This window comes from Carassius gibelio, chromosome A7 (assembly GCF_023724105.1).
Source record: "Carassius gibelio isolate Cgi1373 ecotype wild population from Czech Republic chromosome A7, carGib1.2-hapl.c, whole genome shotgun sequence".
Classification (NCBI taxonomy): Eukaryota; Metazoa; Chordata; class Actinopteri; order Cypriniformes; family Cyprinidae; genus Carassius; species Carassius gibelio.
The window spans coordinates 12,038,200-12,062,421 of record NC_068377.1 but is presented as its reverse complement, the minus strand read 5'-3'; the positions used below and the strand labels follow the sequence as shown (position 1 = coordinate 12,062,421).

The window sequence follows — 24,222 nt, the reverse complement described above, 5'->3', positions numbered from 1 at the left end:
GACATTCGATATGTGCAGAGTCATTGTTTACTGAAATAAAGAATGAATTTGACATGTTTCACACACTCCCTTCCTGAAATGTAGTGTCAAACTAGTCCAAAACTCCAAGATTTTAACACGCCCTTTATGTTACATCTACATTTATGCATTTAACGGAAGCTTTTATCCAGCACAGACTTACAGTGCATTCAGTCTACTCATTTCTTTACCAGTATATTTACCAGTACATCTAATCAAAAAAGCTTTGGAAACTATAGACACTAAATATCAAAATCTATCCATAAGCCTACTGTTAAAGTCATTTGTCTGTTAACTGTTTGGATTCTTCACCAGAGTCTGCAGCCAAAGCATTCGGTATCCCGCTCGCCCAGGTAATCGCAAACGACTGGGCATACAAGCAACGGCAGGATGCCCTGAAAGAGAGCCGACGGGACTGTCTGGACCTGGAGGCCAGTGTTCTTCACTTCCGTGCCGAGAAAAGGCAGCACAATGGAAACCAGCGGCTGGGAAATACATCCTTATCACCTGATGCTGCCTCCTCACCAGCACTGGAGGCCCACAGCAAACATCCCTCATCAGCGTTCCTGGACAACACCTCACGCACTCACAGACGGGTAAGTGCATATTATCTTTAAAACTTCAAAAAAAAAAAAAAAATCTTCTAAAAGCTGTGGTATGTACAGTATGAGTTTGGTCTTTTGATCTAGTAATCAAGAGCTGATTATTAAAACACAGAACCCGAGTCATGCTGAACATCTAACCTGAAAAACATCTGCAATTCATTATTACACACAACATCAAATGCATAACTTTAGGCCTGACAGATATAAATGACAACACATTTACGTGTGCTATTACTTTGAGAGATTGTTGCCGACATCTCATACGTCAGCAAGTAAGAGAAGAGGACACTATCTACGCAAATATAAATCAGAGCCAATAAAAACTCCTTGCTATCACTAACCTGGCATCATTTCATTCACAGAATTCCCCATGCATCTCACAGATTAAAACAAAATAACAAAAAAAGAAGATAATTCACTGATCTCATTGACACTGTCACTGTCAATGATAAACTTCAGATTCAGAAATATATATAAAAAATAAACCTTTATGGAGTCATATTTTGAGATAATGGTATCTACAGTGTTGGGGGTAACTTAGTTCTTACGATTAAGAGCATTTTTTAATAGTACATTTACCATCGTTCGTTATTGTTTCACGTGCGTTTCCCAACAATGCACATAAAGCAATCGCACGTAGCTGTGTGCTGCCTAGAGAAGTCGCTGTCCGTTTGTCAAGTGCTGAAATGTCACCTTATAGAATGACTCGTAATTGTAGTACATGATCGTTTATTGACATTAACCTAATGTTGCGTTAAAGACAGACAACTTGGATATAATAACTATAATACAATACTATATTATATTATAGTGTATAATATTATACTTTACATAATATATAATGTACATTTTATACAGTAGAGAGAGAGAGAGACTTTATTTCCGGGTCTAATACATACATAGCTGGTTTTCATGCACTTCAGCAAGTCATTGACATATTTACATGCATAAAAACTACTTAATTTATTCAATTATTTCTTAAAATAGCCTTATGAAATGTTTTTCCCCCCTCCAGAGCTGCACTGAGAGTCATGCTGCATTCACTTCATGAGCATTTGACCGTTTGATTTGAGTAAAACTAGCGTCACATCACATACACAGAACTGTATAGGTATTCATATAGGTAGCACGTCAAAATAAAAGTCCAGTTTAATTTAAAGACAAGTATTTGATTAATACAATTAAATTTAACCATTAAAAAGGAGTTGAGAAAAAAATAAGCAGAAACAAATGGAATCCAGAAAAATTTAAACGGAAAAACAGAATTTGGAAAAAAATAAAATGGAATTTGGGAAAAAATAAAACAGGTTTTATAGGGCCCTAAAAAGTTAAAAGTTAAGTAATAAGTAGTGAAGTTACTTTTCAAATGCAGTAATTAGTAAAGTAATCTCATTACAATTTACAGAAGTAACTAGTAACTAATTAATTTTTTTGAGTAACTACCCCAACTCTGGGTATCTAAGATGGTATAAAGTTAATGTAAACTATTTCAATTAAAATTAAAATTAAATATAGAATTCTAATTAATTGTAATTCAAATTAAAATACTAAAAGTAAAAATGTCAGTTCAATACAAATCAATTAATGAATGTCTTATATAATTTTCTGACCATAGTACATGATCATTTATAACTAAAATGTGCTAAAAACTTTTATTCACTGTGATCGAACTAAACTGGATCAACACTGAACTAAATTAAGCTGATTTATACTACTTTATAGCTGAAATTGAAGTTGTTTACTTTAACTTTTTTAAATTTACACTATTATTTTCCAGTTTATTTCTATGCTGCTTTGAAACACTCTGTATTGTATAAAGCATATAAAATGTGACTTGACTTAAATGTATGCTATAACCACTTAAATAAATAAATAAAATAGTGTTCAATGGATGCTCCACCCCAAAATGAAAATTTAGTCATTGTAATCACTTACCCCATGTCGTCCCAAACCTGTAAATGATTTGTTGGTCTTCAGAACACAATTTAAGATATTTGGATGAAAACCAGGAGGCTTGAAATTATTCTGACGATCCTTTTCATACTTTTCTGGATCTTGACATTGTAATTTACTTTGCAGTCAGTGGGACAGTCTCAAGCCTCCTGGTTTTCATCCAAATATCTTCAATTGTTTTCTGAAGACGAACTACAGCAGTGGCAGCAGGCAGCGTGGTTCAGGTTATTGTTTGATGGCGTATGGGTGTAAGACTGGAGACAACATATCTATGGGAGGCTACATATCAGCAGGAGCCAATGAGATTTATGTCTGGGTCTTTGCCAAATCAAACTCTCCATTCTCTCCACCCAAACATGGAGAGAGAAAGAGTTAATGGGTTATTCAGTCATTATGTTGACATCTGAAAAGCTTTCATGGAAATCCGTTTACATTTCTTTTGTATACATAGCGCAAACAGATTTATTGTGTTCAGATTTTTTCTCACTGCCATTGAACTCTTTTCTGACCAGGGTTTCAGGTGTTTATCTGTTTTAATAATTCATTGTAATTGGAACAAGCTTTCGCGAGATTGATGATGTCATTTGAACCTTTATTGCTTAAGCCTTACGTACAGCACACACTGTACCTTCATTCATCTGTCTTACTATCTTTGATTTCTCTCTTCCTCTCTGTCAGGGAGGGATGTCTGTGGACTCCATCTCTGATATGGTTGAGAGTCAGTCCAGACTACTTGAAGCTCTGCAGCTCTCTCACCCTAATGAGCTGGAGCTGAAAAAGGCTGCTGGTCGCACACAGGCCAAACTCAGTCTCAATCCCATCTACAGACAAGTTCCCCGAGTGGTAGAGCGCTGCTGTAAACACATCGAGACCTACGGTGAGCTGCAAACAGCATAACAGCACATGGCCAGTGATCTCTTTCAAAACTGGAAGAACAGGAAGTTGAATTGAAATTTGAAATGGATTATAGAAGTTTGAAACAGAAGGAAAATGTCATTATTCCAAGGCAACTTCATTCATTTCTGACCGATTTATTTCCATAAATAAAGTGGAATAAGTTAACCATCTAAACGATAAACATTTGGACTTACAGCAACACAAAATATATAACACATCGTTTTCAGACAACTTTATATTGTTTTATATTTATTTATGCATTTAGCAGACGCTTTTATCCAAAGCGACTTACAGTGCATTCAGGATATCAATTTTTACCTATCATGTGTTCCCAGGGAATCGAACCCCCAACCTTGCGCTTCATAGTGCAATGCTCTACCAATTGAGCTACAGGAACACATTTTAGTGCCATTTGGAAGTATTACATGAGATTAAATCGGAGGGAAATAAAGCGATCTTTCACCTTGGTCTATACAATGAAAATGAATGCATTAAATATAATAAAATATACAAATTAAACTCAAAATTCTATATGTGGCTACAAACTATTAAACTAGAATGAAATCAGAAAGTATAGAGAGAGAGAGAGAGAGAATCCAATTTCATTCTAGGTTTCTAACTTTTTATAGTGATAAAAGGATAAAGATACAGGAGAATAGAAAAAAAAAAAATTTTCCCCACAAAAAATTACAATAAAAAAAAAATATAGTGTATGTAAATTATGTATAGAATAAACTTTTAATCTGAGATTAGAAACAAAAAAATAAAGTAATCACCCATGTACATATTCTACATATTTGCATCATCAAACAAAACATAAAAAATGATCAATTATGTAGATACAAAGCACTTACTTGTACTTAATACACTTTTGATCAAAAACAAGCCACGATCACAAGGACATCCTGATGATTAGGTTGGCAGACTACAGAAGAAGAATTTGCATAATCAGAAAAAAAAAACTAATAAAAGTTTCAGAAAATATGCCAGTATTGCCCTTCATTGTGTACTTTTTTTTTTCTCAAATAAATGAAGCTCATTACATCTAGCAGCCAGTCAACAAAAGATGGAGCAAGATTTTGTTTCCATAGTAGAAGTATGTTGGTAAACTGTGAAATTTGGAGGAATTCCAAAAAATGCAATTTTAAAAATGAAATAGCCAAAAAGAATTTAAGGATGGACATAATCAAAACATTTGTATTAAGTCTGCATGGGCCTGATGGGAACGATTGCATAAGAGACCAACTTAATTTTTGCCAACCTCAATTTTATAAAAAAATAATCTATGAATAAAATTGAATTGGATAAGATTAAATTGTACATCAATAGAGCAATTATAGACATTGGACAAGACCTGGCTCCAGATCTCATCTTCAGATGTGAGGCAGAAGTCTGACTCTCACTGGTGCTCGATAAAGGAGAGAGAAGGAGGAGAAATAGAGGAGATCAGCCTGTATAGAGAAGACAAAACACTTCGAGAATTTGATCTAGATGGGATTGTGGTGGAAGATTGGGCAAGTCAGGAAATGAGTTTCTGACAAAATTTCAGAATTACATGTAAAAAAAATAAAGACTAGAAGAGGAAACTTTTTGTCTTATCTTAGAAAAGCTGGGAAAAATTATATCAGTTTAGATATCATTGACAACTGCTTTCTGCCAGATATTAAACGCCTGATCGGGAATACAGGATTACCAATGGCTTCATTCTAGTTTAATTATAATGCTGCCTCTGGGTTGGCTGCTGTAATTCAAATTTAAGTTCAAGAGTTTAAAAGGCATTCTCAGTTTAGTTCTCCATGGAGCACAACCCTGGTTTAAAGAACATAACATTCATGATATGTTTATGAACTGTATGAGTGTAACAATGTCGTGTCCAAAATAATGTAAACCCAAATACTTTTGCGAATTGTGTTCTTTCCCTGAAATATCGGTAAACTAATTTAAACACATCCGGGTTCAGGCTGCAAACAGAAGGTCACCCAAATGAGACGCCACTCAAAAAACAAATAGATATGAAATCAGGAAAATTGAATATGAACCCAACAGTTGTTTACTATCTCTCTGTCTCTGTCTCTCTCTAGGGTTAAAAACGTTGGGGATTTTCCGCGTAGGCAGCTCCAAAAAAAGAGTCCGTCAAGTAAGTTTGTCAGTTCCAGCTGCTCTCTAGAGCCAGTTCTACACATCTCTTCTCTTTCACGTGTGGCATGCGCCCCCTGTCTTCAACATTGATTCTAGAAACACACTGCTGACAGTATCACGTCTCCAGTATAGTGAATGTTTTAGACACCGATCCAAGCCACGTACAGTGTCTTGTTTTCATAGCTGACTTCAGATCGACTGGGATTTGTATGTGTATATTATACTGTGTTTGTCCAGGCACAGGATACATGGAATACTTGAGTCATGTGTACAGTGCCGGTTTGTTTGATGATGTTTCACCCTGCTGTGTCCTTGTGTGTTTTCAGCTGCGAGAGGACTTTGACATGGGGCTAGATGTGGTGTTACACGAAGAGCACAGCGTCCACGACGTGGCTGCATTACTGAAGGAGTTTCTGAGGGACATGCCGGACCCCCTGTTACCACGAGAACTCTACCGGGCCTTCCTGCACGCTAACCGTATGAGCTTACAATCACAGAGACTGGCACTCACACATCATTTATTATTTATCTCATTACACAGGAATCAGGATACTCAATTCAACTATGTAATATCCAGCACACTTCTCATTATCTGTTATCAAATACAGTATGCTCACCTTACCAGATGTTTTGTGTTTGTCTGACAGAGTTGAGGGGGGCAGATCAGTTGACATACCTGCAGCAGTTGTTGTACCTGTTGCCGCCCTGTAATTGTGACACCCTGCTGAGGCTCTTGACGCTTCTTCATACCGTACAGGAGAATGCAAAAAGCTCTACTGGGCCCAACCAGCAGGAGGTATGTTCTGGGGTCGCATCATAAATGTCATTTGTGATACAGATGGTTTTGCCATGGCAAATTTAGTCCCCTCCACTTTTATAAAAGCCTTTATATAATGGGTCAAATGACTGGGATGTTTATCTCATACAGATGAGTGGTTGAGCAAGAGTTATCTGTATGTCGTGATATCTTGTAATCAGTGAATTCCAATGGTCTCTATTGCACACAGCTTTCTGAAAGCAAACTGACTATATATATACTCAGTGTCTGTTGGTTCTTATTGATCTCAATAATTTGTTGGGTCAGCATTTTTGTATCCAATGAAACAAAGCAAAACAAAACAAATATCTTTCCAGAAAAAACACCAGAGATTGAACAAACAGATTCTGCAGCAGTTTACAGATTTTCACTAGGTGTTTGCCTGTTTGCGAGAGCAAAACCTTTGGCAGGGCATTAATAAACTGGACACTACTAAAGGTTTGGTTAGGTGGAAGTTGGATCTGAAGCAAATGCACCATTGCTCTTTATATGCATCTACTGACATAAAAAAAAAAAAGAAAGGATCTGTGTAAATCAGCAAGCCATTGTCATGTAACTGACGGTGCTAGATTTAATAATGGCTAATAATTTAATATGACAGCTCCATCACAAAAGACTATTGATCAAATGTTTCAAATCAAATTGAAACAAATTGACAAAAAAAAAAAAATGTTTTTGTGATTAGATCTCAGGTAATAAGATGACGGCAGCAAACCTGGCAGTGATCTTTGGGCCCAATCTCCTGCAGAAAGAGAGAGGATCAGAGAGAGAGCTCAGCCCTCAAGCTCTGGGCATAGAAGACAGCACTGTCATCATCTCCGTCACCCTGATGCTCATCCAGAACCACCAACATCTCTTCACGGTGAGAGAGAGAGAGGGTGGAGCTACGGAGTGACAGACAGTAGAGCGTGTATACCATTAAATGCATGGGTCATTTAAAAATGAATATCTATATTAATAACTATATATAATGTTAGGCCTGCATATGATACATGTAACTTTGTATGCACAGAGCTTGTAAGATGACTTTGCTGAATTCTTCTTCTTAAGTATTTCTATACTAAAAGTATGAGCTTTAGCTGAGTGAGTGTTTTTGATTTCCTATTTGCAGGTGTCTGCTGAGCTGCAGCAGGAGGTGCTCATGAGCCTCATTCAGACGGACCCTGATGTCATTGACTATCTGCTGCGTAGGAAGCTCAGGTCAGGTTTTCACTGAAAAGTGTGACACTCAGCTTCCAGGGATCAAAAAACCCATTCGTTTTCTCCAAAGGCAACGGATTCTGATTTTGTGGCAGTATCACAGCAGACCGTGAGCGTATATTATCACTGTTGTTTGCTTTCGGGATCTGATATACTGTATATAGTCAAGATGGCTAAAAAAAGTGGGCAGGCACAACTGCACTCTATGATGTAGTTCAATCTGAGGAATTTTAGATACTCTATTCAACGGACAGAACCCAGACACTTTAAAAAGGGTTATGTTTACATGGTTAATGGGTTAATTACCCTAAATGAAAGGCTGCCATTTTAATCTCATGTTTAATGTGTTTGATTACAGAGGTGAAAGCACAATAATTGGCACTGTGCAAACTCTAATATACGCATCTCTCCATTGTGACAGCAGTAGTAGCAGCCTGACGATGGAGACGGACTCCGGAGGAAGGAGGGACACACAGGCATCTCTGGACTCTGTGGGTCAGTCCAGTGATGACCTCTCATCCCTGGAGCCGCTGTGTCCTCTTTACCCAGAGACAGCTGCGATCGGAAGTCTGAGCAGTGAGGTCTTCCTCAATGTGCTTCATCTTAACACCAACAGGAAACGTGAGTAGTGCAACGTTCTTCACGAGGATACAGCAGTTAGACTAGTAATAATATCTACTACCTCTTTTTAAGATAAAAAGGTTATAAATGTTACGCAATTATGAAATTACAATCTCCTCTACAATCAATTCAAAAGTTTTGAGGTCGATAAGATATGTTTTATGCTTTTATGCTCACTGAGGCTGCATTTCTTTGAAGGAAAATAGTGCGATAATAGTGATACTGTGAAACATTACAATTTAAATGAGCTGTTTTTATTTTAATATATTTTACATGTTTTATATTCCTGGAAATTTTAAGCATCCATTAGTCTTCAGTGTGTCACGATGCTTCAGAAATCATTCTTACATGCTGATTTTAACATTGCCAATGTTGAAAAACCGCTGCATTGCTTAATATTTTAAGGAACTTTTATTTTTTTCAGGATTCTTTGAAAAGAAAGTTAAAAAGAACAGCATTTATTCTGAAATAGAAATCTTGTGTTACATTATAGATGTCTTTACTGACACTTTTAATTATCAGTTTAATGCATACTAATAAAATATACATTTCTTAAAATCTTACCAACATTTTTAACTGTAGTGTACTGTTCTATGTGTAAATAAGCACAACCTAATATTATATGTATATTCTGTGTGTGTGTGTGTGGTTGTCTGCAAAAGGTTCCTCTGAGGTCTCACCCAAGTCCATTGGTAAAATGAGGCAGTTTCATTCCCACCACAACCTTCTGAGTCTGTCCCAGTCCTCCTCTAATGCTCAGGGTGAAGAGAGAGAGCTCCAGGAGCAGAGGAAAGGCAGTTCAAGGCACACGTTCTCAGAGGAGCGCCTTCATTTCGGTCTGCGACGGAAGGACAGCGGTTCTCAACCACAGAGTCCGAGAGAGAAAGGCATCTGGGTACGACAAAACTCCAACGCCTCATCCACGACGTCGGAGGACAGCAAACCACCAAGCAACTTCTGGGACTTTTTCACTGGCAAGGTGTCAGGCTCAGAGACTGTAGTTTGACTCCTAAGTGAACAGATGTAGTTTGGGGATTGAGTATGGAACCGTAAAAGTGTAGAGAGAGATCTGCCAGCAGATACACACACAGAAATAATGTATCTACGGACGCTATACTGTTTATATAAAATAATCTAATCCACTAGAACAAGATGGGTTTTCAGAATACATCAAAAAATCATTATAAACCTGTCAGAATAGTGTATTTAATCAAGAAACAGATCTCTGATTATAGAATGTAAATATAGCACAGGCTGTTATAAACCTCTCTATATAGAAAGCAGCTTTTATATTCATGAATCCTAAACATGCACTCGGTGGGCACTGAAAATACATTTCAAAGGCTGAAATCTCTTATAATATGTGTTTACATTAACATGGAAGCTTTCTGAAGTTCACTTCTGGCTATTAGTTTTATACTTTTTCTGATGTACTGGCAGCTGATTGAGGCTCGGTCTTTACCTTTACAGAAACTTTTACATATAGTGATATCTTTTTTAAATAAAGTGTATATAAGTACATTTTGGTAGCTCTGAGTTCTTCCGATCTGAACGAAATGAATTTGCACCGTTAAATGTTAGACATGTTGCTTTTCAGATTCCTGTTGTCAGAAGAAGCCCTTCGCTGCAAAACCTCTTCAATGACCATTCACAGTCTGAGAATGATTGGATGAAATGGAAGATGTTTTTGGAAGAATAAGACAATTTTTGATCACTTTGGAGAACATGCCCTGAACGCATGGCATAACTGGACCACAAGGGGGTGATATTTACATAAAAGTTGCATGTGAACATAACCTATAAAGTTGGGTTGGATCAAAATATATATATATATATATATATATATATATATATATATATATATATATATATATCATATATACTTGAAGCTAGAAGGATCTGATCTTTATTTAGGTGTATTTCTTTTATCAGATATTTATTAAACAAAATATTAATTGATCAAGAAAATGATAAAAAAAATGCTGCTGGTGTCTTTCACATCAAACTTATGGTGATGAACATGAAACCTGGCCATGAACATGAAATATATATATATATATATATCTTACTTTAAATTTTTGCAAATAACACTTGTGAACATTTATCTTCGTGGAAGTGATTACATGTTGGCACAAGCTATGATTGCTTGAAACCACATGTGTGTTGCCCAGTTTAATAACATCATAAAGAAACACAGACCAAATGAAGCCCCTGGAGGTTGGTGATGTGTTTTTGTTTGTTTTTTATTTGGGACAGGGTGATCCAGTCCCATCTTTCATCCATGCGGTCCACTCCACTTCAAAACCAGAGAATTCACCTGGTTTACAATTTGTACATTGCTTTATCGAAAGTGCACTTTTTTTTTCAAACCCAGTATGGAATAAACAACATTACTACAATGTTATGGAAAGGGGCAGGACGAAACACAACTAACGTTAGCATGACGTAGCATTAGTTTGTGTTTGTCTCATGTTTTGATGTAGTTTACGTCTGTCTGCTAATGCCAAAACTCTCAGGGTGCTGTTAATGTGATCAGTGCATTAACTGTTTCTACGTCTAGTATCGAATCTCAAGACTGCAGCATTAATCTCTTCATTCCAAAATCATCAACCTTACATTTGTTTCAACTCTCTCTCCACATACCATACATTCAACAGACCTGGTGTCCAAATAAAGAACAAAATAACAAATGTATGAAAAATGAGATTGTCAAAGAAAAAAGTTATTATAACAATTATAATTACACATAAATAAAATCATGAAATAAAAGAGCCCCGAAAAAAAGAAACACTCTCTACTAGATCACAAGCCAATTTCAAAAATAAAATATCCAGTTAACTCGGCTTGGACAAGCTCTAATTCAACGGTGATGACGACACATCTACAAACACTCTTACAGAGCATGTGTAAATGTGTCGTTTTCATGACATGGCACCATATGTCAGTTTGTTTCAACATATAGCTCAGTCTACTTAATAAGACACGCAACGCCAGCAGGTTAACTGACCAGCGAAAAGCTTAAACTTCTGTACAAACATTGTGATGTCTTGTTTATAAGATCCTTTATACATGCTTTATAACAATGTAAAGAATTATTATAGAACGCATGCATTGATAGCAAGTAGACTTTACAGGATGAATGGAATAATAATCAGCAGCAGCACTGTTAGTTTTGACACATTTTTGTCAAACCAAATAAATCAAATAAAACCAGTGTAGTTTACAAAGGAAACCTGAAATGAAAAAAAATCAACCACATTTTCGTTCTTACACTATCCATTTTAGTCACAACTTTACGGTTGGGAAAAAAAATTAGATGAGGGCACCAGGCAAGGCAATTTTTTTTCTGAGAACCTTTCGAGAAAAACCTATGGTACCTCACTAGTATAGACTTTTTGCCTTGCACTCCACAAGATTAGGTATTGAAGTCTTGTATTTATTTTTGCATATAAACCTAATCTCAGGGTGGTCTAGTCTTATATTTTCTAGCTGCGAGTGAACTGGGAGAAGTGGCTCATCCTTCTGGCTGTGCAACATCCACAAACTAGAACCAATCCTTTACAGAGTCCCCTTAACCAATCTAACAATTACTAAGCCATTCAGGTTTGAGCAAGTCACAGTTTAAACCTAGCATTTACAGACAGATCTAAAAATGCACTTCAACATCGGCTGTGCTTCACTTCCCATCTAGGTCTACGCGGAGTTAAAACATTAAGTGGGCAGATGAGACGATAGAGATCTAGAGAAGAGTAGATGCAGCCAATTAAATCGACTTAATGAATCAGGAACTTCATAATGGAGTGTAGAGCCATTTTATGTTTGAATCAACCAATAGCTAAACTGAATGAGTCCATACTGATTTCAGACAATCCCACAGTGTTCATGAAACACGACTGGAAATGTGTGCAGCTTTTGGTTTCAATAAGACGGGCATTTATGAGCTTTAACTTATAATCGGAATAATATAAAGCCCTAATTTCTATCTCCATTTGTTACACTTTACAGTTAGTAGTGCACTATTAAATGTGCACTATATGACAATCAAGCTGTACACGCACTTGCAGTGCACAAGAACTGGCAGAATGTTTTACATTCATTGAATACTGAAAGAGCATTCTTAAGGCAAGCCACATCCTGTTTACATGCAGTACTCTGGTATCCACAATCCTCTCTACATTACAGAGCAGAGCACTCATCAATCCACAGGCCTTACGTGAAATCACTAGTCAAGTTCTCAACACTAAAAGATCCTCATCCCCTTCAGACTGATTTAAACCTGGTCAGGTTTATCCTTTCAGGTGGAGCAGCTCTACTCGAATTACATCATGAGCCACTGGTTCTGCATTCAACATATTTATAACTAGCTGGTTGACACTGATACAGCATGAAGCGCCATGTCTGACGCTACCGATGAACAACTGAGGGTGAAGAACTGTCAAGCGGCTTTCTGGATTGATCATGACAGGGAGACAAAACAGAAATCATGACACACCACCCAGCGTTGACGAATGTGATGTGAACCAGATAATCGAAATGAACCTTAGTACTATGTGTGGTGAAAAAAAAAAAAAAAGTTTATACAATGTCCATTCTCAGGTCATCAAGACGTATGATTAGCTCATGTGCGTTTTTGTGTGTGCTGAGAACACAAAGCAGAGTGAGACGACGGTGAACCAGATGGCGATTACTTCTGCCTGGTGATTACTGTGCTGTATCCAGGTCACTCTGGCATCAACTGCTCCTGTCTGGGGCCTGACTGATGCTCCACTGACAAGCCTGGATGAAAAGGGACTTGACTGAGAGGTGATGGAGCAGGGGGCCGAGCTGTATCAACAAAGCCCAAGGCTCCCCATCTGCCTGATCCGGTCTCTCACAAATCACGCTTTCCCATTCTGTCAGTCACTCCTGCTGGCTCAGTCTCTAGACTGGTAGAAGAGTATATACCCTGACTCAGAGTTTTTGGAGATGTCCGATGTCAAACCGAAGAATTCCTCCATCGCCTGGGCGTCTATTTTCTGTGTGGGGGAAAAAAAGAGAAAACGTACTGAATCTGTTGTGATAATTTCTGAAAACAAACCTAATTGGTTCTTGCGGAAGCTTAAACGTGCTTGCATGACACATAAGCATTAAACGAGCATGTTTCAGCTTCAGTTTATGACATGTGATGTGCACTATGTATATGCACTAATCAATGTTTATATGAGAATTAAATATGTTTACGGTAGAAAGGGGTTGTCTCTCTTCAGAAGACTTTATTTGGATCACAATTACTTTCATTTTAAAGCGTCAAAGTTTCCAGTGAATGGATTTTCAATGAAGGGACAGAAATCTCAGATTTCATTAAGAAAAATTATTTCTTTGAGTTCCAAAGATAAGTCTTGACATGAGCACCAGGATATTTCAAGCAAAAATTCCATTCCAAAAATGAATTCCAAACCTGCATAGTACACATTTTTTTTAAATGTCTTTCATTTGTATTATTTGTTGTATGCAACTTTGGATCCCTTCAAATGATAAGGCATGTGATTCATGTGCCCAATAGCAACACTGGACGTAATTGCAATCTATTTTGAATCACAACAGGGTCGAACAAAACAACACTGGTTCAAGCGTTAACCAGAAATTCTGCATGGTGTCACTAAAGATGCAGAAATGACACAATTCACGTTTAAGTGACTTAAAAAAAAAAGCTGTGATCAGATAAAAAACAGATAAAGAAAATCTGACTTTAGCATGCAACAGAGGCAAGCACTGCTCTGCCTCAATTTAACATATATACCACTGTGCTTGGTATTTATACAAGACTGCGGTTTATGTTACGAGAACCACTTCATGTTCTGAGAAGCACCTGAGAGTTTGTGTTCACAACATGTGTGTAAATATTTGTCTAGGTTACCGTGCATCAGAGCAGAAATCACATCACTGTGTCAATACCAAATGGATTTATACTATAAATGTGCACGCAGTGTTGATTCAAGGTACGCTTTTAAGCTAGCAGTGTTGAACAAAGCTAAACAATCCAGTGTCTTGAGCATGTAATTGATCACAATATATATATATATAAGGGCTGCGCGATTAATCAAACGCGATTCAATTTACTGCTGATCACAGAACCTTGCATGACAATCGTAGCTTCTGCCTAATCATGATTTATTGTCTTTGTGATTTAATTAAGATTAATTGTGCAGCCCTAACATACAGCACTCTTTTATGTACGTTTCAACAAAAATTGCTCTTTAAAACAAGACATAAACTTCTATGTTCAAAACATCAAGTTAAACTATTCAAATGAATAACAGTCTTGGTCTTGATCTCATTAATGCATCACTACTTCTAGAATTCATTCAGAGAACTCAAAAGTATTTGGGTCAATGTGTGGAAACTCCAGACAAGCACTTAGTGAAGCATAAGCAGCAGCTACAGATCACCTGACATATGCTTCTGGGCAGTGCTAGACTTCCAGATACCTTGGGCTGCAAATCATACAGTCATTGCTAGACAATGCAAACTAAGTATGAAAATGAACATATTATAGTAAGAGCTGGAAGAAGAAACAATCAACAGAGCAACAATTATATTCTGACTTACCTCTACAATGTCATCGTCAAACAGCAGCCAGAAGCCATGACTCTTCACTATAGTGATATAATGACCTCGATTTGGACCACTACAAAAAAGAAAACATATTAACAAGATATGAAGAACAGAAACAAGAGATTCCACAGCGCTATGAATAGAAGAGAGGGATCCCAGGGTACACCAGAAGAAGACTTTTGTTTCAGTGGGGGATTGATTTATGACATTTTGATTGATAATTACAAGGTAACTTGTGCATAGATAAATCATTCACAATAGGATGCATTTGGGAAATAAAAGAGTACATTTTCAATTCACTCAGACCAGATGCAGATGATTGTGTGTGTTTCTCAGAACAGATTTGGAGAAATCTCAGTAATGAATACTCTGCAGTGAATGGGTGCCGTCAGAATGAGAGACCAAGCAGATGAAAAAAGCAGCACAGTAATCTACATGACTCCATCTATTAATGTCTTGTTAATTGGAAAGCTGCGCATTTGTAATAAACAAATTCATCAAGGACTTCAAACTGTTGCTTCTTGCAAAATTATGAGTGTCCTATGCATTCTCCAGTGAAATAGGCAATCTTGTCTGAATCAGGAGAGAAGTATGCACAGATCAAGAAACATTTACAAGCCAAAGCAGTCCAAACAAATATGTTGGTGGATTTTGATGTGAGACGATAACAAGGGATGGACTTTTTCACTGGAGGAAGTGTTATTATGGTTTATGGACTGGTATTTTGACCAGAGGCGATGGTTTAATAAAACACCTGAATGCTGGATTTGTTTCTTACATGTAGCTTTTCAGTTCACAGAGTCGTGTGGATTACTGTGATGCTTTTATCAGGAGTTTGAACTCTCATTCTGACAGCATTCATTCACTGCAGAGGATCCATTGATTCTGATTAAGAAAAACTCCTCTACATCTTGGATGGCCTAAAGAAGAGTAAATTTCCATTTTTGGGTGGACTTTTGCTTTAAACTGACCGTCACGTCAGAAACCTACCTCCCACAGTGCACCACTACAGCCACCAGGTCGTACAATCGATCAGGGTTGGTAGCGTCGCCGGAGGTGTTAAAGAGCCTCAGCTCCAGAGGGAAGACTACACGATAAGAGAGCTTGGTGTAGCGATGAAGCTGGTCCATATACTTAAAGCGCTTTAGGTGCAGGGCAAGGATCATGGGTAATTTCTTCACCCGCATCCTGTAAGGAAGAGAGACAGGATCAATTTTAACTTGAATTTCCATCTCTATTCTCAGACTGCACTTTATTGGCCAACTTCCTGAGCAACTGTAATTGTTAAATGGTCAATGAATAAAATCTCTCTTGCTGCAAAGAACCAACACAGTAATGCATTGAGTACAACACCAAGATGCATTCAGGAAGGATGGAAATATTACATAGACTGGGGCAGTGGAGATGCAGCAGCCTTAAATTGGTTGAAGTAAATACCACAGCCAAAGCGCCTCCGGAACAAGAGTACTTTTAGCCATCCCAGTCTGTTGGAACTACATACCTTTTCTGAGCCTCCTGTTTACTTCTGCATTGCTCACAGTAGTACTTGTATTCACTACATAAGGTCTCGGTGTTGCTGAAACCCCTGTCAGTGCAGAAACAACACATTATCTTTCCACATTAATAAACATTACACATAGAATTTGAAGCAGTGGGACATTTTTGCCAGTTATGTTGTGGCTTTACCTAAGACAGTGTGTGATGGAGGTATTCTGCTCCACGTCCACTGAAAGGTCTAGGAAGTCTTCATCTTTACTGCTCACCTGGGACGAAAGAGGAAATGATTACCAGTCATACATTCTAATACTACATATTGTGCAAGACTATATATATCTCAAAATCAGCTAGCTGGTGGTTTGTCTGAATGACTGGTCGGTCGGATGGTTGTAAGGAAACCCTGGTGAAATATGCTGGTGCGTTTCAGAATACATAGTGTTTCCAGAAACAACTAGACCCTGTCCCAAATGCAACCTTAAGCCCTTGCTGTCCTCCTGTTCACACTCTATTATTCAATGATGTAATATCACAAAGACTGTAGAGTAGCAGCATGCAGTGGAAAATGCATCAACTCAGTATATCAAAGTGTATGTTGGCAGGAAAGAGGGCACCCATGAGCAACCTGCAGTATCATCAAATCAAAAACATAGACCCTTTCCGTTTGTGAGTTTGGGTTGCTTATAACATGCATTTGGAAACACAACATGTGCCAACCTCAAACATGCGATGAGAAGCACTTATAAACCAGCTGTTGTCGACACAAGAGATGCTTGAGAGGCTCTCTACAGTTTTGTGCCAAATAAAAGCTTGATGGTTTAATGTATTAAAAAGGAGAAATTAACACAGCCATAAATATTAGTATTGTATTTTTACAGTTATTATGGCTTGGCTCTGTGTTCATCTTCAGTTCTCTCTTCACAGCAGTTCAGTCAGTGTACTGTTTGAGTGCATGCATTACTCTGGGATATTGGTTTGTTTGAACTCAGAGGGAGTGTCAGCCACATTAAAAAAGTGAACAGCTTATGTCATTTGTGGAGTAATGCGTATTGGAGACACGAACCGTTTCAAACGATTCAGTTTGATTTGGTGAACTTTTTCAAAAAGATCCGGTTACATCGAATGATTCGGTCGCAAACTAGATATCACTAAACTGCAGTGCTGTGAACGCCTCACAACAGACACGGAAGAGAAGACAATGCTGAATAGAGTCATAGTTTTTGCTATTTTTGGACCAAAATGTATTTTCGATGCTTCAACAAATTCTAACGGACCCTCTGATGTCACATGGACTACTTTGAAGATGTTTTTCTTACCTTTCTGGACACTGAGCTCTCGGACTAAATCTAAAATATATTAAACTGTGTTCCGAAGATAAATGGCGGTCTTACTGGTTTGGAACAACATGAGGGTAAGTTATTAATTACATTATTTAAATTTTTGGGTGAACTAACCCTTTAAAATTACTATTAAACACACACATACATTTCGGATCAGCTAAGTTATCATCATATTCCACAATCCAAACATTTAACTGAGTTCTTTGTGCTGTATCACAATCACCAAGATGCCGATTAGTCAAAAGTAAAGTGACGAAAACATGGTCACAACAACTCACTCATCCATCCCATATCTCAATAACAAAAGCTAGAGCCCTTTAGGGTAGGTATGACTCACTCTACTTCCTCTGACTCACCGCTTCACAGTTCAGGCACCGTGTCTCATTGGTCAGTGTGCCTTGGAAGATCTCGTGCACCCAGGTCTGCTGGGTCTTTTCCTCCGTTTCACCCTCGCTTGTGTTGCTACCGCTTCCACCTCCTCCTCCACTTCCACTTCCACCATTCTGTACTACCTTTCCATTCTGCTGTCTTTCCTGGCTCGTCTCCTCCTGTAGCAGGTCTGCAATGGTGTTGAGCAAGTAGTTGAGGAATTCATGTGCATCTTGCTGCATGTAATTGTCAAACAGCTCTGTAGGTAAAAATCATTTTAATCATTTAATAGCTGTGCATTTCAGTCACGTATACAGCATTTATTGCATAGCAATTCAGCAGAGCAGCTAAATCTACTGCGCCATGGTAAAAGAAATCAGATTTTACATCAGTTCTGAATTTGCAGTCCAAGCAAAATTATACTACAATAAATTGCATTGTCATGCCATGTCATGCATGCTGCATGAACAGTGTATTCTGGATTACGATAAATGACTCTTATGAGCTGCTCTGTTATTGTTTTAATCATCCTAACAAATGTAATAACTGAATCCATCAGATCATTTACTATATTACGATCAAACTCACTAAGGCATAACTTCACATCTTGACTTGAAACAGACTACCTGTTCAAGCTACACCGCTATCTCATACAAATCTAATAAATGGTATTTAAAACAGAACATTGTGAAATATTATTACAATTTCAAAACTGTGTTCTATATATATATATATATATATATATATATATATATATATATATATATATATATATATGTAGAATGTTTACAAATATTTCAAAACAGCATTTTACCTGCACATTAGCAACATCTTCACATATCATTTTACAGATCTCCGGGCACCTGCATAATATTCCCAGTTCCCACTAACCCACATCAACTGACAACTTGTCAGTCAAATCGCTTACTGTAGGACCCAGGATCTCACCATTTTCCTTCCTCAGCCTGGAGATGAATTTCTTTGGTGGAATCACTCCCACTTTCTTCTTCTGAGTTGCAATGCTGTTGAACAGGTCAGCCAGGCAGGTGAGCAGGCTCTCTTTCCGTCGCGGCTGGATCTTATAGGCCAGGACTTTCTCCCGGAAGGGCCGGCAGAAGAACAGTGCCTGCAGCACTGAGTTACAGTAGCAGGTGTTGCCGAACTGAATCACCAGATTGTGAATGAACAAAGAACAGATTTACGATTGATGAAGGACATGTGATGACATATATACGCATACAATGTGTGTCATATCTGCAATTAATGTCTCATTGTTGGATATACAGAGTTGTTTTATTATTATACTTTGATGCCTTTTATACATGCTTGCCAAATCTGCTATTAAGTGACGGCACAATACATAAAATATGTGCTTTATAATGTAAAGGAATATGACAAAGTCATCTTCTATTTATAGCACATTCACTGACAAAACAATACATGTAAACTTACATTGACAAGCCCAAAGTAGTGTTCATTAACAGGGAACTGTTCCGGTCCAATCTCCTTTTCCAGAGCAGAGGCATTGGCGCCCTACAGGAAACAGCCACAATGCTTGTCTTTACTCATTAACCATGATTCGGACATTTCAAAAACTGTATGTTGCTCAACAGAGACAACACTTATTTGGGGGGGGGGGGGGGGGGGGGGGGTAAATATGATTGCAGTTAACATCTTGATTTTGTGTGTGTGTGTGCAAGCATTTTAATTTAGAGTCGTCTTTTTAAAGGTTCTGTTTCAGGAAGGGAACGGATTCATTATGACTTAGGTAATCTGTGGGAAATGTAACTAAATAATATACAATTTCACATATAATGTCAACCCAATACTTGATGAACTTTGATGCAATGTACCAATAACTTTTACTCCATTATGATAAGTAATTTTTTCATAATTCTTTTACACAGTACATACTGGCACCCTGAGGTGGCTAACCTAAATCAACAAGATGTGAATCCACGTGTCTCCCCTGAAGTCTATAACCGTTTATCAGTGACTTCTGGTAAATAAGGAAATGGCCACACACTGTAAATATCTTGCTATTGAAAGGACATAGTGAATAATATGAATTAAATCTACCAGTAGTTACCCAAATTAATCATTTTTAATTTCTAACAGTATTAAATACACGGCAAATCCTCAGTTTTAAGTTCGTTGTAAGTCTGATCTACTGTGAATGTTGTCGTGTAAAAAAATCCTTGCAGTACTACAAAAACACTGGACTCATTAAATCAGTTCAGTTGTGTCCTTCAAATAATGTTAACAGCAGCAGCAGGAGGAGGAGGAACTGTAGTCTCGTGCATGACCTCGTCTGTTACCCCGTCCATCCTTCCTCTTTAACACTCCACTTGTAAACATATCGAAAAGTATCTACATGCCAGATATCACCTGACGTAAATAAAGCTGAGCCGTCCGGCTAATCAAACATGGACATTATGTATGCCGCTCGCTGATACGCTAGGCTATACATTGTACCCTTGAGCAGAATATCAAATTATCTGACCAAAAAAATGCTTTCAAGTCAATTTAACCACGTCTTCAAACTTCTACTGCGTCTATAAACACAGAAAGAGAGGTGTGCAAACTTTTTTTGGCTGCGCTGCCATGTCATGACGCGGTTGTTTATCTGGTAGCTGTTGAGCTAGCCCTATTAGCAGGCTAATCCAAACACAGGTTAGCGCAGTGGACGGGACAACTCTCACTCAAGCGAGGAAAAACTCACCATCGTACAAATCGAGGCAATCTTTCGGACTGTCATCAGTATTTCCATCCGTATTCCGCCATATTGGACCGAACCCCTATTTAAAACGGTGACAGCCACTCGGGCTGAAGTTCCGGTGAATCCTTCAGTCGGTCCAGCTCACGGCGGAATGAGGGAGTGTCGCCTAGCAGCTGCGCGCGCAGTACACAACACTACAGAAACCTACTTCAGTTCATAGAAACTTATTTTTAAAAACATTGTTCACAAATACTGGGGGATTTAGCATAGAAAGGATATGCTATAAGCGTGAATATTTTAAGAGGCTATTTAAAATATATATATTTCGCATATTTTGTTTACATTTTTTAAACAAATTTTGTCACAGCTTTTTTTCTGATAAGTTATATATTATATATACTCTATGTTTCTTTTCAGTGTAATGTCTATGGTATTAGAATTGCGAGTAAGTTTTGATGTTTTCATATTTTATGGCGAAGGCTTACCCTATAAATATTAATTAGGGTAATACTGACGTAGCTTGGTAACCTTCCTATCACTGAGCCTGTTCAATATTCATGAACCAAGTATTCTGCATAGTAACATTCGTATACGCCCGCCCTTCTCCTTTTCTGGTTTCTCGACTTATCCTCTAAGGACCACAGAGTCATGTGTACACTCCGGACGAAGGATGAACTCTTGTGCACGGCTATTTGGAAGAATGTTTTTTATTTTTATTTTTACTTCATATATATGAAGTAAAAACTAAATTTTCTAATATAATCAGAAAGATTTCTAAAACTAAGTAGGCTACTACGTCGTTGTTGTTCTTAGTGTAAATGATTTAGACTGGCATAAAAATTTCTTAACGTTGATTGTTCGATATTCGCAAATTTAGGGACCGTCTCAGAAGTTACATGCGATACACTTTTCTAACGTCAATAGCATTTGAGGAGAATGACTTACAGTCATAAAATCAACTTTACTGTGTTCATTTAGGAGTCAATTATAATGCACACCTCATACTTTTTAAATATATATTAAAATAAGCTGTAAATCATTTGTTAAAAAAGTAGAATGATTTACAGTCATAAAAACAAACTTTAAAGTGTTCATCTAGGTGACATCTATATATACCATCTAAGTATATATATATTCCAGTGACAGACAGCCAGTTCAACAGGGCTCGAAAGATTGATTTGAAGTGCTGCCTATGTAAATAACTATAAATTCCTGTATAAATAATATATAATAGTTATTTTATGTAAAAGCTAATGCATTGGTGGTGGTCTAGGGATTGGGGGTGGTTCTGTGAAAATATGAAAATATTATTAAAAAGATAAATATTGAACAATAAAAATTAAGAAGTATATCAGTTGTCATTGTTATTTTTTCATAGTTGTTTAATGGAACTTCTGAAATACATTAATTTGACAATTTTTACATATATGAATGAATGAGGCACAAAGTAGTTTTACTAAATATTCAAATGTTTTACAATGCATTTCTGAAGAAAAGATGAATACAATAATGAATACAATAATAAAATAGTTTACATTTAAATAATATTAAACTGTTATTATTTTTCATTACATTACAATATAATTACGATATAAAACAAAATTATAGTATATATATATATATATATATATATATATATATATATACATTTACATTTAAATTTACATTTATTCATTTAGCAGACGCTTTTATCCAAAGCGACTTACAGATGAAGACAGTGGAAGCAATCAAAAACAACAAAAAGAGCAATGATATATAAGTGCTATAACAAGACTCAGTTAGGTTAACACAGTACACGTAGCATGGGATTTTAACTAATAAAATAAATAAAAAGAAAACAGATAGAATAAAAAATAAAAGAAAAGAGCAAGCTAGTTAGAGGTCTTTACACACACACACACACACATACATATACAATTGCATAATAAATGAAAAGAAAATAGAATACAAAAAGATTAGAAAGGTAGTTAGATTTTTTAAAGAATAGAATTAGAATAGTGAGTGTTAAAGTTAGAGGGTCAAATAAAGATGGAAGAAATAGGTTTTAAGCCGATTCTTGAAGATGGCTCAGCTGTTCGGATTGAGTTGGGGAGCTCATTCCACCAGAAGGGAACATTTAATTTAAAAGTCCGTAAAAGTGACTTTGTGCTTCTTTGGGATGGCACAATCAAGCGACGTTCACTTGCAGAACGCAAGCTTCTAGAGGGCACATATGTCTGAAGTAACGAATTTAGGTAAATGGGTGCAGAGCCAGTGGTAGTTTTGTAGGCAAACATCAATGCCTTGAATTTTATGCGAGCAGCTATTGGAAGCCAGTGCAAATTGATAAACAGAGGTGTGACGTGTATTCTTTTTGGCTTATTAAAAATGTATCTTGCTGCCGCGTTCTGAATTAATTGTAAAGGTTTGGTAGAATTGGCCTGGAAGACCTGCCAAGAGGGCATTGCAATAGTCCAGCCTGGACAGAACAAGAGCTTGAACAAGGAGTTGTGCAGCATGTTCCGAAAGAAAGGGCTTGATCTTCTTGATGTTGAATAAAGCAAATCTGCAGGATCGGACAGTTTTAGCAATGTGGTCTGAGAAAGTCAGCTGATCATCAATCATAACTCCAAGGCTTCTAGCTGTTTTTGAAGGAGTTATGGTTGATGTGCCTAACTTGATGGTGAAATTGTGATGGAACGATGGGTTTGCTGGAATCACAAGCAGTTCTGTCTTGGCAAGGTTGAGTTGAAGGTGATGGTCCATCATCCAGGAAGAAATGTCAGTTAGACAAGCTGAGATGCGAATAGCTACCGTCGGATCATCAGGATGGAATGAGAGGTAGAGTTGAGTGTCATCAGCATGGCAGTGGTATGAAAAGCCATGTTTCTGAATGACAGAACCTAATGATGCCATGTAGACAGAGAAGAGAAGTGGTCCAAGAACTGAGCCCTGAGGCACCCCAGTAGTTAGATGCTGAGACTTGGACACCTCACCTCTCCAAGATACTTTGAAGGACCTATCTGATAGGTAAGACTCAAACCATTGAAGTGTTGTTCCTGAGATGCCTTTCGCCAGTAGCGTTGATAGGAGGATCTGGTGGTTAACCGTGTCAAAAGCAGCGGACAGATCAAGCAGGATAAGTACTGAAGATTTGGATTCCGCTCTTGCCAGTCTTAGGGCTTCAACAACTGAGAGCAAGGCAGTCTCAGTTGAATGTCCACTTCTGAAGCCAGATTGGTTGCTGTCAAGGAGGTTGTTCTGTGTGAGAAATGTAGAGACTTGTTTGAACACAGCTCGTTCAAGTGTTTTTGCAATAAAAGGAAGAAAGGAAACTGGTCTGTAGTTCTCTAAAAGAGATGGGTTGAGGTTGGGTTTCTTAAGTAGTGGAGTTATACGTGCCTGTCTAAATGATGAGGGAAAAACACCAGTGTGGAGGGAAGTGTTGATGATGTGAGTGAGTGCAGGTACAACTTC

At 37.5% G+C, this 24,222-nt stretch overlaps 2 protein-coding genes across 6 annotated transcripts in view; one reads left to right on the top strand and one right to left on the bottom strand.

Annotated features, from left to right (window-relative positions):
• Positions 1-9,964, top strand: part of LOC128017731 (rho GTPase-activating protein 6-like) — a 30,444-nt gene extending 20,480 nt beyond the window's left edge. For 3 of the 5 annotated variants that reach the window (XM_052603192.1, XM_052603194.1, XM_052603195.1), the window contains exons 4-12: positions 334-614; positions 3,255-3,453; positions 5,555-5,610; positions 5,939-6,089; positions 6,260-6,408; positions 7,115-7,291; positions 7,541-7,629; positions 8,051-8,250; positions 8,913-9,765. In XM_052603192.1, the coding sequence (XP_052459152.1) occupies positions 334-614; positions 3,255-3,453; positions 5,555-5,610; positions 5,939-6,089; positions 6,260-6,408; positions 7,115-7,291; positions 7,541-7,629; positions 8,051-8,250; positions 8,913-9,256 (1,646 nt within the window). In that variant the 3' untranslated portion in view covers positions 9,257-9,765. Of the gene's footprint in view, positions 1-333; positions 615-3,254; positions 3,454-5,554; positions 5,611-5,938; positions 6,090-6,259; positions 6,409-7,114; positions 7,292-7,540; positions 7,630-8,050; positions 8,251-8,912; positions 9,766-9,847 lie in introns of those variants that run through there. The other 2 variants (XM_052603196.1, XM_052603193.1) reach the window with 2 other exon arrangements.
• A 511-nt stretch (positions 9,965-10,475) lies between these two features.
• LOC128017732 (ubiquitin carboxyl-terminal hydrolase 12) lies at positions 10,476-20,935 on the bottom strand. The gene is made up of 9 exons (XM_052603197.1): positions 20,770-20,935; positions 19,500-19,580; positions 18,996-19,209; positions 18,035-18,306; positions 16,531-16,607; positions 16,346-16,429; positions 15,835-16,032; positions 14,839-14,917; positions 10,476-13,265 (listed from the first exon to the last, which is right to left on the bottom strand). Exons 1-9 carry the CDS (start codon positions 20,815-20,817, stop codon positions 13,164-13,166), a joined length of 1,155 nt encoding a protein of 384 aa, XP_052459157.1. The 5' UTR covers positions 20,818-20,935; the 3' UTR covers positions 10,476-13,163.
• Positions 20,936-24,222: the final 3,287 nt, after the last annotated feature.